Genomic DNA, 14,819 nt, shown 5'->3' on the forward strand with positions numbered 1-14,819 from the left:
AAAGGGGATCACGGGGCGCTACTGGGGAACTAGCCGTTAGTGCCGGTACTAATACTCGGGTCAAAAACCAACCGGTACTAAGCCTCGGGATGCATGCTGAGCCTAGGGATCCACACGCGTAATTATGAAGCAATAATTACAAGGATTCAAGTTGACTCTGGAGAAAGATCTGCCAGCGATATGTGAGCAATTACACGTTGGATCACATGTTTGGTACTGTTTACATTGAGTCATAACCTATATTTTTTCTCTCCGATCTGATCAAGTGTAATCATTTATGAATCAATAACTCTTGAGAAATAATAACCATCATAAACAATTATGAAGCAAAAATAACCAAGGATTTGAGTTGACTGAGGAGAAAGAGCCGCCGACAATATGTGTGGAATTACACGTTGGATCACATGTTTGGTACAGTTTACAAGAGTAAAGAAACAAACCATCGAGTCATAATAAATTATAATTTGCCCCTTTGATCCGATCAAGTAATCACTTACTCCCTCCGTCCTAATAAATCGTAGGTCGTTTTGGCACTTCTATAATCATAACTTTTGCTATGCAAGCAAAAGATATGATCCTAGAAATGCCAAGGTGCATAGCAAAAGTTATGATCCTACAAATGCCAAAACGACCTATAATTTGGGACGGAGGGAGTAGGAAGCAATAACATGATACCTGAATTATGAAAGATTTGCATTTGACTTTACCAAAATCTCTTCCAGCAATATGTGAGTCAAGTGGGGGTTGTTGCTCTGATTCGTCTACATATAATTTAGGGCTCCACTAAGTACGCAGTGTAGCACATGCATGCAACATCGTCTCACATGTATCTTTCTGGATCCAGGATAAGCACATTGTTAATTATTCATCCTCTGCCCATTAACTGGAGTTCCATTAATATAATGACTATCCAGTTCTGCTACACGTTACTAGATCACACGGTTTGTTCTGTCAACCTGAGTTAAGAGGCACATAATGCTAGGTTGAAGTTCTGAGCTAAGTACCATATGTATCCCAGATCTGATTAACCACTTATTATAATTGAGAATACAAGTTGTTTAGGACGTTGACACCGTCTACGGCTAGGTGATGTTTTGAGAAAAATTTCTGTGCCACCATGATGATTATGATAATGATTTTTATGTATAGCAGAAGTTTTACGGAGCATCTAGTAATAATTATTTTGTATGCTCATTCTTCCGAAGAAAATTACATTAATGGTCAAACTGATGGAAATTTTACTTGCATGAATCCTAAAACCTACCTTATATTTATTAATTGGGAGTGGTAATTTATAAAATCTAAACAGCCTGATAATGACTTTCGAAACCACAGCAAAGGATTCCAACTGACCTACATAGTATATTGCCAGCATCATGTGAGCTATGTGTCCCTTGTTTCTTTGATTCCAACTGGCCTTGGAGTTGCAAATACTGTTGACTAGCTACTCCCAACCGAGTTAGGAATATCCCAATTTAATGCGACCAGGGGAGTATGTGGTCTACAATATTTGCAACTCAAAGTATAGACCGATTGCAACTTGGACCATTGGCCAGTGCAACTGCACGGTCGAATTTATTGCACTTAGATATTAATGTGGGGATGTTGGTGGCGTGCAGTATAAGGCAGGGGGTTGTATGAAAAATGTTCCGAGGAACTGTGCCTAGCTGCTTGCACCGTATATCTCCGATCTGACGGTCCATGGTGGGAGTTTTCGGGATTCCACCTACCAGATGGTTTGCACTGCATATTTACCCCCATATAAAGTATTCAACAAACATGAGTGCAGCATACCAGGGCCATGTGAAACCATGTTACCTTCTATGGACTAGGGTAGATCCCTCTATAAATACAACCCCCTTCTATCACACTTCAAATACGATACGGGAGTAAGGAAATAGATACCCTACGGTCCTAGCTAGCCATGGCCTCCTACTATGCAATAGCCGTGCTTTCATTGCTTGCCTTTTCCATCTCTGCGGTACGCGCGCTGGATGACTAGAAGCTGCAAACCACCCTATACATAAAACAGACATATGCCACGGACCAAAGGCCTTTGGGAACTGATACAGTCATCATTAATTGGGTCATAAAGGATGGGCCTGATGGGAATCCCATCGGGCATGCAGAGGGCCTCACGACCCGTGCCAACCCAGCCCAGAATTTATGGGAAACCATAATGGATTTGGTGTTCGAGAGTGGAAGGTAAAGAATCCTTTTTTGGCTACAGAATTGCTTGTGTTGTGGTATTTACACAAGTGTATGTTTATCATATTATGTGGTTGTCTTCAAAAAGATGTTTTGGGGTTTTAAACATAGCTTCGACAACTTTTTATTAATTTTGTTATAAAAATATAAAACATATGATATATCAATGCAATTTTAATACGATTGTAAACGGACATATACCATCTCCATTTTTTTGAACCAGGTACTTTACAAGTTTTGTATGGACAAAGTTTTCAATCTTTTACTGGGACCTTGTCCCAAACTCTGTTTTGGACTAGAACTTGGTGATGCAACTGTTACGCCCTACACTGCTACTCCTGACCTTTTAAATTATGCATGCATATTCTGATTCTGTCAACAAAATAGCCTCGCTGGATCAACACTTAAGGTGATGGGCCGTCTTGGGGGCAAGATCAGTGGACCAGGCCAGTGGAGTGTTATGGGGGGTACAGGAGACCTTACAATGGCACGAGGTATTATAAATTACAAAATAATCCAAGAAGACGGTGCCAGCAGGACCTTTTAAATATCCATATTTGCATACTACACTTCAAAGGAAACCATTCCGGTAAGTGCCAGATACATTTTTATCTGTTGCTAGTATTGAAATTTTCTCTTCATATTTTGGATAAAATTAAATAGGACAGCAAACATCTATACATACCTTACCACTGCAGTGTACATAGAAGTAGTTTTAGTGAATAGATGAATTCATCTCCATGAATGTGAATATGTGATGGAAACAATACTCACAAATGATGAATGACCACATTCATAAATTTTATGCAGATTCCGGGTGGTATTGGCATTTTCCCTTGAGACATTGCACTTCGGACATAGATTGAGACCATCCTTCGCATGTTTGTGTGTGTTGAGACGAGATGACTACTAGATCTACGATCTATTTTATGCTTCATCCTAAATAAATTATCCGCCTATGTATTGTGACTTACCAACCACTCAGTTGTATTCTAGAGAGCATTGCATGCAATTCTTCATACCTTTTTATGTCATGTTCTCCTCGTCACAAAAGATCCTATCATCAATAAATGTGCCATTTTTTTGTGAAAAGATGTTTTAGTAATATTTTTCTGGGCATTCTCTTCATGGTTCGAGAATTTTGTGTGACTCAAACATCTAGCAACTGTAGCCTTGCTATGTTGTGAAGGAATAATACCACCAGAAAAATCACTTTTATTTCCCGTACCAGGGCTGCGAGTGTGGCAGTGATACCCAATGTACCACACCCGGTTCTAAAACACATGTAGCAATACTAGTCTTCGGTGGTCGTTCATAACTGGCAGTACAGTTGCCATAGTGAAGGCATCATTTTCCGGCAAGCTACAAGTTACGCAACTCTAAAAATGGATGGTCTAGCCTAGTCATGCATTGTCCTAGGAAACGGGTAGCAAAGGGGTTCCCGACCGGTAGTAAACGTTGTTTCTCCAGTAGTACCTATATGCACCCAAATACAGACACAACAGGAAAAAGCTACTAAGGCCATTCTTAATTTAATATAAATAGACTGCTCTTAAATTTCATAACTCTCGCCAATAGTTACCTTGGTGATGACGCCAGAATGGCTGGCATGTACTTCAAATGATTCTAGTATTACTTAGAAATTTAGCTTGAAAGCACATGGAATAACATTGTACAATTTAACTAGGTCTATTCCAGGGTTATGAATTTATTTCCACAATTAAGCAATAATTGCAACATTGTATCACGGATTAACAAGAAAACACTAGGGTAAACATTGGGGTAGGAAAATAATAACCTCTATACGCAAGACTATACCATGCCAAGGGTAATATGGAGATATTACTATCTTGGATTGAGATCTAAATTAACAAAATTATGGAAATACGGGGCACTATGGGGGGCAAAACATATGAAAACTCAATATCAACGTGCTTTGTAAACGTTTGTGGAGATTTCAAAGAGTGGATTGGATTTGGCAAGAGATAATTAGAGCTAAATACCTTCGGGAGTTTACCTTCAAATCAGTGAAGCACAGGTGGAACCTTCAAGGGAGAAGTGTAAAGACTAATTGCGTGGGGTATACCCTCTTCTAGAATGGTATTTTCCGGTACGAGACTCCTTTATGTGATGGATTTCCAATGCTATATGCCTTGTGTTGGCAATAGGAAGTTAGTGTGTGCAAATAGTATCGCAAATCATAGGAAGTCCCTGCCGATTTGAGAATCCTATTGTTCGTTCGTACCTTGTACAGGTAACAGAAGAGAATTCTAACCATGGATTGTATATGGAGTTAGAAAAATTACTATAATCCTCAGTGCTTCCACTTTTAGGGTTTAGACCTCATGGTTTTGCAATGATCGACTAGCATCTTTCGATAGAGAATGCCCAGTTCCTTCTTTCTTATCTGACCCACCTAAACATATTGCAGGTGCAAGTCTAGTTACAGGGACAAATAAGACATTTTAACTTGTTGACGTTTGCAATGGCATTCTCTTTCATATGGCAAGTTGACTCGAAGGTACCATTTTCTATCGAAGTCAGTAGGGAAGACCCATTTAGTTATCTACGACAGGGAGTGAAAACTAGGCCTGCTGGATCCTACTCAGCTGCTGTAACTACTACTCAAGAGCCCCTTTCACCAGAAGTAGCATTTTCTGCTGAGTGTATTCCAAGGCTAATCCAATCCACATTGACCAAGACCATGGGTTGTTTCCGTAAGGGGGTGATCTGCCATCTTGAAAATATAGTGCTAGAAAAGACCGAGCTGGAGGAAATGGCTGGGGCAGGAGGAAGAAGATGTCTGATTTATAGGAGGGAAGTTAGTACCGGGTGGAGGCTCCACCCGGTACTAAAGGTTGCCAATTACTGGGTGAAGCCTCCACCCGGTACTAAAGGTCCTCAGGCACATTGTCACTGGTTGGAGGCTTCAACTGGTACTAATGCGTAACCTTTAGTATCGATGAAGCCTGCACCCGGTACTAAAGGGGATCACGGGGCGCTACTGGGGAACTAGTCGTTAGTGCCGGTACTAATACTCGGGTCAGAAACCAACCGGTACTAAGCCTCGGGATGCATGCTGAGCCTAGGGATCCACACGCGTAATTATGAAGCAATAATTACAAGGATTCAAGTTGACTCTGGAGAAAGATCTGCCAGCGATATGTGAGCAATTACACGTTGGATCACATGTTTGGTACTGTTTACATTGAGTCATAACCTATATTTTTTCTCTCCGATCTGATCAAGTGTAATCATTTATGAATCAATAACTCTTGAGAAATAATAACCATCATAAACAATTATGAAGCAAAAATAACCAAGGATTTGAGTTGACTGAGGAGAAAGAGCCGCCGACAATATGTGTGGAATTACACGTTGGATCACATGTTTGGTACAGTTTACAAGAGTAAAGAAACAAACCATCGAGTCATAATAAATTATAATTTGCCCCTTTGATCCGATCAAGTAATCACTTACTCCCTCCGTCCTAATAAATCGTAGGTCGTTTTGGCACTTCTATAATCATAACTTTTGCTATGCAAGCAAAAGTTATGATCCTAGAAATGCCAAGGTGCATAGCAAAAGTTATGATCCTACAAATGCCAAAACGACCTATAATTTGGGACGGAGGGAGTAGGAAGCAATAACATGATACCTGAATTATGAAAGATTTGCATTTGACTTTACCAAAATCTCTTCCAACAATATGTGAGTCAAGTGGGGGTTTTTGCTCTGATTCGTCTACATATAATTTAGGGCTCCACTAAGTACGCAGTGTAGCACATGCATGCAACATCGTCTCACATGTATCTTTCTGGATCCAGTACTAAAGGTCCTCAGGCACATTAGTACTGGTTGGAGGCTTCAACTGGTACTAATGCGTAACCTTTAGTACCGATGAAGCCTGCACCCGGTACTAAAGGGGATCACGGGGCGCTACTGGGGAAATAGCCGTTAGTGCCGGTACTAATACTCGGGTCAAAAACCAACCGGTACTAAGCCTCGGGATGCATGCTGAGCCTAGGGATCCACACGCGTAATTATGAAGCAATAATTACAAGGATTCAAGTTGACTCTGGAGAAAGATCTGCCAGCGATATGTGAGCAATTACACGTTGGATCACATGTTTGGTACTGTTTACATTGAGTCATAACCTATATTTTTTCTCTCCGATCTGATCAAGTGTAATCATTTATGAATCAATAACTCTTGAGAAATAATAACCATCATAAACAATTATGAAGCAAAAATAACCAAGGATTTGAGTTGACTGAGGAGAAAGAGCCGCCGGCAATATGTGTGGAATTACACGTTGGATCACATGTTTGGTACAGTTTACAAGAGTAAAGAAACAAACCATCGAGTCATAATAAATTATAATTTGCCCCTTTGATCCGATCAAGTAATCACTTACTCCCTCCGTCCTAATAAATCGTAGGTCGTTTTGGCACTTCTATAATCATAACTTTTGCTATGCAAGCAAAAGTTATGATCCTAGAAATGCCAAGGTGCATAGCAAAAGTTATGATCCTACAAATGCCAAAACGACCTATAATTTGGGACGGAGGGAGTAGGAAGCAATAACATGATACCTGAATTATGAAAGATTTGCATTTGACTTTACCAAAATCTCTTCCAGCAATATGTGAGTCAAGTGGGGGTTGTTGCTCTGATTCGTCTACATATAATTTAGGGCTCCACTAAGTACGCAGTGTAGCACATGCATGCAACATCGTCTCACATGTATCTTTCTGGATCCAGTACTAAAGGTCCTCAGGCACATTAGTACTGGTTGGAGGCTTCAACTGGTACTAATGCGTAACCTTTAGTACCGATGAAGCCTGCACCCGGTACTAAAGGGGATCACGGGGCGCTACTGGGGAACTAGCCGTTAGTGCCGGTACTAATACTCGGGTCAAAAACCAACCGGTACTAAGCCTCGGGATGCATGCTGAGCCTAGGGATCCACACGCGTAATTATGAAGCAATAATTACAAGGATTCAAGTTGACTCTGGAGAAAGATCTGCCAGCGATATGTGAGCAATTACACGTTGGATCACATGTTTGGTACTGTTTACATTGAGTCATAACCTATATTTTTTCTCTCCGATCTGATACAGTGTAATCATTTATGAATCAATAACTCTTGAGAAATAATAACCATCATAAACAATTATGAAGCAAAAATAACCAAGGATTTGAGTTGACTGAGGAGAAAGAGCCGCCGACAATATGTGTGGAATTACACGTTGGATCACATGTTTGGTACAGTTTACAAGAGTAAAGAAACAAACCATCGAGTCATAATAAATTATAATTTGCCCCTTTGATCCGATCAAGTAATCACTTACTCCCTCCGTCCTAATAAATCGTAGGTCGTTTTGGCACTTCTATAATCATAACTTTTGCTATGCAAGCAAAAGTTATGATCCTAGAAATGCCAAGGTGCATAGCAAAAGTTATGATCCTACAAATGCCAAAACGACCTATAATTTGGGACGGAGGGAGTAGGAAGCAATAACATGATACCTGAATTATGAAAGATTTGCATTTGACTTTACCAAAATCTCTTCCAGCAATATGTGAGTCAAGTGGGGGTTGTTGCTCTGATTCGTCTACATATAATTTAGGGCTCCACTAAGTACGCAGTGTAGCACATGCATGCAACATCGTCTCACATGTATCTTTCTGGATCCAGTACTAAAGGTCCTCAGGCACATTAGTACTGGTTGGAGGCTTCAACTGGTACTAATGCGTAACCTTTAGTACCGATGAAGCCTGCACCCGGTACTAAAGGGGATCACGGGGCGCTACTGGGGAACTAGCCTTTAGTGCCGGTACTAATACTCGGGTCAAAAACCAACCGGTACTAAGCCTCGGGATGCATGCTGAGCCTAGGGATCCACACGCGTAATTATGAAGCAATAATTACAAGGATTCAAGTTGACTCTGGAGAAAGATCTGCCAGCGATATGTGAGCAATTACACGTTGGATCACATGTTTGGTACTGTTTACATTGAGTCATAACCTATATTTTTTCTCTCCGATCTGATCAAGTGTAATCATTTATGAATCAATAACTCTTGAGAAATAATAACCATCATAAACAATTATGAAGCAAAAATAACCAAGGATTTGAGTTGACTGAGGAGAAAGAGCCGCCGACAATATGTGTGGAATTACACGTTGGATCACATGTTTGGTACAGTTTACAAGAGTGAAGAAACAAACCATCGAGTCATAATAAATTATACTTTGCCCCTTTGATCCGATCAAGTAATCACTTACTCCCTCCGTCCTAATAAATCGTAGGTCGTTTTGGCACTTCTATAATCATAACTTTTGCTATGCAAGCAAAAGTTATGATCCTAGAAATGCCAAGGTGCATAGCAAAAGTTATGATCCTACAAATGCCAAAACGACCTATAATTTGAGACGGAGGGAGTAGGAAGCAATAACATGATACCTGAATTATGAAAGATTTGCATTTGACTTTACCAAAATCTCTTCCAGCAATATGTGAGTCAAGTGGGGGTTGTTGCTCTGATTCGTCTACATATAATTTAGGGCTCCACTAAGTACGCAGTGTAGCACATGCATGCAACATCGTCTCACATGTATCTTTCTGGATCCAGGATAAGCACATTGTTAATTATTCATCCTCTGCCCATTAACTGGAGTTCCATTAATATAATGACTATCCAGTCCTGCTACACGTTACTAGATCACACGGTTTGTTCTGTCAACCTGAGTTAAGAGGCACATAATGCTAGGTTGAAGTTCTGAGCAAAGTACCATATGTATCCCAGATCTGATTAACCACTTATTATAATTGAGAATACAAGTTGTTTAGGACGTTGACACCGTCTACGGCTAGGTGATGTTTTGAGAAAAATTTCTGTGCCACCATGATGATTATGATAATGATTTTTATGTATAGCAGAAGTTTTACGGAGCATCTAGTAATAATTATTTTGTATGCTCATTCTTCCGAAGAAAATTACATTAATGGTCAAACTGATGGAAATTTTACTTGCATGAATCCTAAAACCTACCTTATATTTATTAATTGGGAGTGGTAATTTATAAAAACGAAACAGCCTGATAATGACTTTCGAAACCACAGCAAAGGATTCCAACTGACCTACATAGTATATTGCCAGCATCATGTGAGCTATGTGTCCCTTGTTTCTTTGATTCCAACTGGCCTTGGAGTTGCAAATACTATTGACTAGCTACTCCCAACCGAGTTAGGAATATCCCAATTTAATGCGACCAGGGGAGTATGTGGTCTACAATATTTGCAACTCAAAGTATAGACCGATTGCAACCCTGACCATTGGCCAGTGCAACTGCACGGTCGAATTTATTGCACTTAGATATTAATGTGGGGATGTTGGTGGCGTGCAGTATAAGGCAGGGGGTTGTATGAAAAATGTTCCGAGGAACTGTGCCTAGCTGCTTGCACCGTATATCTCCGATCTGACGGTCCATGGTTGGAGTTTTCGGGATTCCACCTACCAGATGGTTTGCACTGCATATTTACCCCCATATAAAGTATTCAACAAACATGAGTGCAGCATACCAGGGCCATGTGAAACCATGTTACCTTCTATGGACTAGGGTAGATCCCTCTATAAATACAACCCCCTTCTATCACACTTCAAATACGATACGGGAGTAAGGAAATAGATACCCTACGATCCTAGCTAGCCATGACCTCCTACTATGCAATAGCCGTGCTTTCATTGCTTGCCTTTTCCATCTCTGCGGTACGCGCGCTGGATGACAAGAAGCTGCAAACCACCCTATACATAAAACAGACATATGCCACGGACCAAAGGCCTTTGGGAACTGATACAGTCATCATTAATTGGGTCATAAAGGATGGGCCTGATGGGAATCCCATCGGGCATGCAGAGGGCCTCACGACCCGTGCCAACCCAGCCCAGAATTTATGGGAAACCATAATGGATTTGGTGTTCGAGAGTGGAAGGTAAAGAATCCTTTTTTGGCTACAGAATTGCTTGTGTTGTGGTATTTACACAAGTGTATGTTTATCATATTATGTGGTTGTCTTCAAAAAGATGTTTTGGGGTTTTAAACATAGCTTCGACAACTTTTTATTAATTTTGTTATAAAAATATAAAACATATGATATATCAATGCAATTTTAATACGATTGTAAACGGACATATACCATCTCCATTTTTTTGAACCAGGTACTTTACAAGTTTTGTATGGACAAAGTTTTCAATCTTTTACTGGGACCTTGTCCCAAACTCTGTTTTGGACTAGAACTTGGTGATGCAACTGTTACGCCCTACACTGCTACTCCTGACCTTTTAAATTATGCATGCATATTCTGATTCTGTCAACAAAATAGCCTCGCTGGATCAACACTTAAGGTGATGGGCCGTCTTGGGGGCAAGATCAGTGGACCAGGCCAGTGGAGTGTTATGGGGGGTACAGGAGACCTTACAATGGCACGAGGTATTATAAATTACAAAATAATCCAAGAAGACGGTGCCAGCAGGACCTTTGAAATATCCATATTTGCATACTACACTTCAAAGGAAACCATTCCGGTAAGTGCCAGATACATTTTTATCTGTTGCTAGTATTGAAATTTTCTCTTCATATTTTGGATAAAATTAAATAGGACAGCAAACATCTATACATACCTTACCACTGCAGTGTACATAGAAGTAGTTTTAGTGAATAGATGAATTCATCTCCATGAATGTGAATATGTGATGGAAACAATACTCACAAATGATGAATGACCACATTCATAAATTTTATGCAGATTCCGGGTGGTATTGGCATTTTCCCTTGAGACATTGCACTTCGGACATAGATTGAGACCATCCTTCGCATGTTTGTGTGTGTTGAGACGAGATGACTACTAGATCTACGATCTATTTTATGCTTCATCCTAAATAAATTATCCGCCTATGTATTGTGACTTACCAACCACTCAGTTGTATTCTAGAGAGCATTGCATGCAATTCTTCATACCTTTTTATGTCATGTTCTCCTCGTCACAAAAGATCCTATCATCAATAAATGTGCCATTTTTTTGTGAAAAGATGTTTTAGTAATATTTTTCTGGGCATTCTCTTCATGGTTCGAGAATTTTGTGTGACTCAAACATCTAGCAACTGTAGCCTTGCTATGTTGTGAAGGAATAATACCACCAGAAAAATCACTTTTATTTCCCGTACCAGGGCTGCGAGTGTGGCAGTGATACCCAATGTACCACACCCGGTTCTAAAACACATGTAGCAATACTAGTCTTCGGTGGTCGTTCATAACTGGCAGTACAGTTGCCATAGTGAAGGCATCATTTTCCGGCAAGCTACAAGTTACGCAACTCTAAAAATGGATGGTCTAGCCTAGTCATGCATTGTCCTAGGAAACGGGTAGCAAAGGGGTTCCCGACCGGTAGTAAACGTTGTTTCTCCAGTAGTACCTATATGCACCCAAATACAGACACAACAGGAAAAAGCTACTAAGGCCATTCTTAATTTAATATAAATAGACTGCTCTTAAATTTCATAACTCTCGCCAATAGTTACCTTGGTGATGACGCCAGAATGGCTGGCATGTACTTCAAATGATTCTAGTATTACTTAGAAATTTAGCTTGAAAGCACATGGAATAACATTGTACAATTTAACTAGGTCTATTCCAGGGTTATGAATTTATTTCCACAATTAAGCAATAATTGCAACATTGTATCACGGATTAACAAGAAAACACTAGGGTAAACATTGGGGTAGGAAAATAATAACCTCTATACGCAAGACTATACCATGCCAAGGGTAATATGGAGATATTACTATCTTGGATTGAGATCTAAATTAACAAAATTATGGAAATACGGGGCACTATGGGGGGCAAAACATATGAAAACTCAATATCAACGTGCTTTGTAAACGTTTGTGGAGATTTCAAAGAGTGGATTGGATTTGGCAAGAGATAATTAGAGCTAAATACCTTCGGGAGTTTACCTTCAAATCAGTGAAGCACAGGTGGAACCTTCAAGGGAGAAGTGTAAAGACTAATTGCGTGGGGTATACCCTCTTCTAGAATGGTATTTTCCGGTACGAGACTCCTTTATGTGATGGATTTCCAATGCTATATGCCTTGTGTTGGCAATAGGAAGTTAGTGTGTGCAAATAGTATCGCAAATCATAGGAAGTCCCTGCCGATTTGAGAATCCTATTGTTCGTTCGTACCTTGTACAGGTAACAGAAGAGAATTCTAACCATGGATTGTATATGGAGTTAGAAAAATTACTATAATCCTCAGTGCTTCCACTTTTAGGGTTTAGACCTCATGGTTTTGCAATGATCGACTAGCATCTTTCGATAGAGAATGCCCAGTTCCTTCTTTCTTATCTGACCCACCTAAACATATTGCAGGTGCAAGTCTAGTTACAGGGACAAATAAGACATTTTAACTTGTTGACGTTCGCAATGGCATTCTCTTTCATATGGCAAGTTGACTCGAAGGTACCATTTTCTATCGAAGTCAGTAGGGAAGACCCATTTAGTTATCTACGACAGGGAGTGAAAACTAGGCCTGCTGGATCCTACTCAGCTGCTGTAACTACTACTCAAGAGCCCCTTTCACCAGAAGTAGCATTTTCTGCTGAGTGTATTCCAAGGCTAATCCAATCCACATTGACCAAGACCATGGGTTGTTTCCGTAAGGGGGTGATCTGCCATCTTGAAAATATAGTGCTAGAAAAGACCGAGCTGGAGGAAATGGCTGGGGCAGGAGGAAGAAGATGTCTGATTTATAGGAGGGAAGTTAGTACCGGGTGGAGGCTCCACCCGGTACTAAAGGTTGCCAATTACTGGGTGAAGCCTCCACCCGGTACTAAAGGTCCTCAGGCACATTGTCACTGGTTGGAGGCTTCAACTGGTACTAATGCGTAACCTTTAGTATCGATGAAGCCTGCACCCGGTACTAAAGGGGATCACGGGGCGCTACTGGGGAACTAGTCGTTAGTGCCGGTACTAATACTCGGGTCAGAAACCAACCGGTACTAAGCCTCGGGATGCATGCTGAGCCTAGGGATCCACACGCGTAATTATGAAGCAATAATTACAAGGATTCAAGTTGACTCTGGAGAAAGATCTGCCAGCGATATGTGAGCAATTACACGTTGGATCACATGTTTGGTACTGTTTACATTGAGTCATAACCTATATTTTTTCTCTCCGATCTGATCAAGTGTAATCATTTATGAATCAATAACTCTTGAGAAATAATAACCATCATAAACAATTATGAAGCAAAAATAACCAAGGATTTGAGTTGACTGAGGAGAAAGAGCCGCCGACAATATGTGTGGAATTACACGTTGGATCACATGTTTGGTACAGTTTACAAGAGTAAAGAAACAAACCATCGAGTCATAATAAATTATAATTTGCCCCTTTGATCCGATCAAGTAATCACTTACTCCCTCCGTCCTAATAAATCGTAGGTCGTTTTGGCACTTCTATAATCATAACTTTTGCTATGCAAGCAAAAGTTATGATCCTAGAAATGCCAAGGTGCATAGCAAAAGTTATGATCCTACAAATGCCAAAACGACCTATAATTTGGGACGGAGGGAGTAGGAAGCAATAACATGATACCTGAATTATGAAAGATTTGCATTTGACTTTACCAAAATCTCTTCCAACAATATGTGAGTCAAGTGGGGGTTTTTGCTCTGATTCGTCTACATATAATTTAGGGCTCCACTAAGTACGCAGTGTAGCACATGCATGCAACATCGTCTCACATGTATCTTTCTGGATCCAGTACTAAAGGTCCTCAGGCACATTAGTACTAGTTGGAGGCTTCAACTGGTACTAATGCGTAACCTTTAGTACCGATGAAGCCTGCACCCGGTACTAAAGGGGATCACGGGGCGCTACTGGGGAACTAGCCGTTAGTGCCGGTACTAATACTCGGGTCAAAAACCAACCGGTACTAAGCCTCGGGATGCATGCTGAGCCTAGGGATCCACACGCGTAATTATGAAGCAATAATTACAAGGATTCAAGTTGACTCTGGAGAAAGATCTGCCAGCGATATGTGAGCAATTACACGTTGGATCACATGTTTGGTACTGTTTACATTGAGTCATAACCTATATTTATTCTCTCCGATCTGATCAAGTGTAATCATTTATGAATCAATAACTCTTGAGAAATAATAACCATCATAAACAATTATGAAGCAAAAACAACCAAGGATTTGAGTTGACTGAGGAGAAAGAGCCGCCGACAATATGTGTGGAATTACACGTTGGATCACATGTTTGGTACAGTTTACAAGAGTGAAGAAACAAACCATCGAGTCATAATAAATTATAATTTGCCCCTTTGATCCGATCAAGTAATCACTTACTCCCTCCGTCCTAATAAATCGTAGGTCGTTTTGGCACTTCTATAATCATAACTTTTGCTATGCAAGCAAAAGTTATGATCCTAGAAATGCCAAGGTGCATAGCAAAAGTTATGATCCTACAAATGCCAAAACGACCTATAATTTGGGACGGAGGGAGTAGGAAGCAATAACATGATACCTGAATTATG

General features: G+C 40.3%; 1 protein-coding gene and 1 long non-coding RNA gene across 2 annotated transcripts; both read left to right on the top strand.

The window, feature by feature from the left end:
- Positions 1-1,870: 1,870 nt before the first annotated feature.
- Positions 1,871-3,300, top strand: LOC117860325 (uncharacterized). Its single transcript, XR_004641451.2, has 3 exons — positions 1,871-2,205; positions 2,596-2,797; positions 3,019-3,300. It is a non-coding gene; the product is annotated as an uncharacterized lncRNA (long non-coding RNA).
- A 6,569-nt stretch (positions 3,301-9,869) lies between these two features.
- Positions 9,870-11,305, top strand: LOC117860301 (uncharacterized). Its single transcript, XM_034743569.2, has 3 exons — positions 9,870-10,210; positions 10,601-10,802; positions 11,024-11,305. The coding sequence occupies exons 1-3, from the start codon at positions 9,930-9,932 to the stop codon at positions 11,051-11,053; spliced, it is 513 nt and encodes a 170-aa protein (XP_034599460.1). The 5' UTR covers positions 9,870-9,929; the 3' UTR covers positions 11,054-11,305.
- Positions 11,306-14,819: the final 3,514 nt, after the last annotated feature.

Source organism: Setaria viridis, chromosome 6 (genome assembly GCF_005286985.2).
Source record: "Setaria viridis chromosome 6, Setaria_viridis_v4.0, whole genome shotgun sequence".
In the NCBI taxonomy this organism is placed as follows: domain Eukaryota; kingdom Viridiplantae; phylum Streptophyta; class Magnoliopsida; order Poales; family Poaceae; genus Setaria; species Setaria viridis.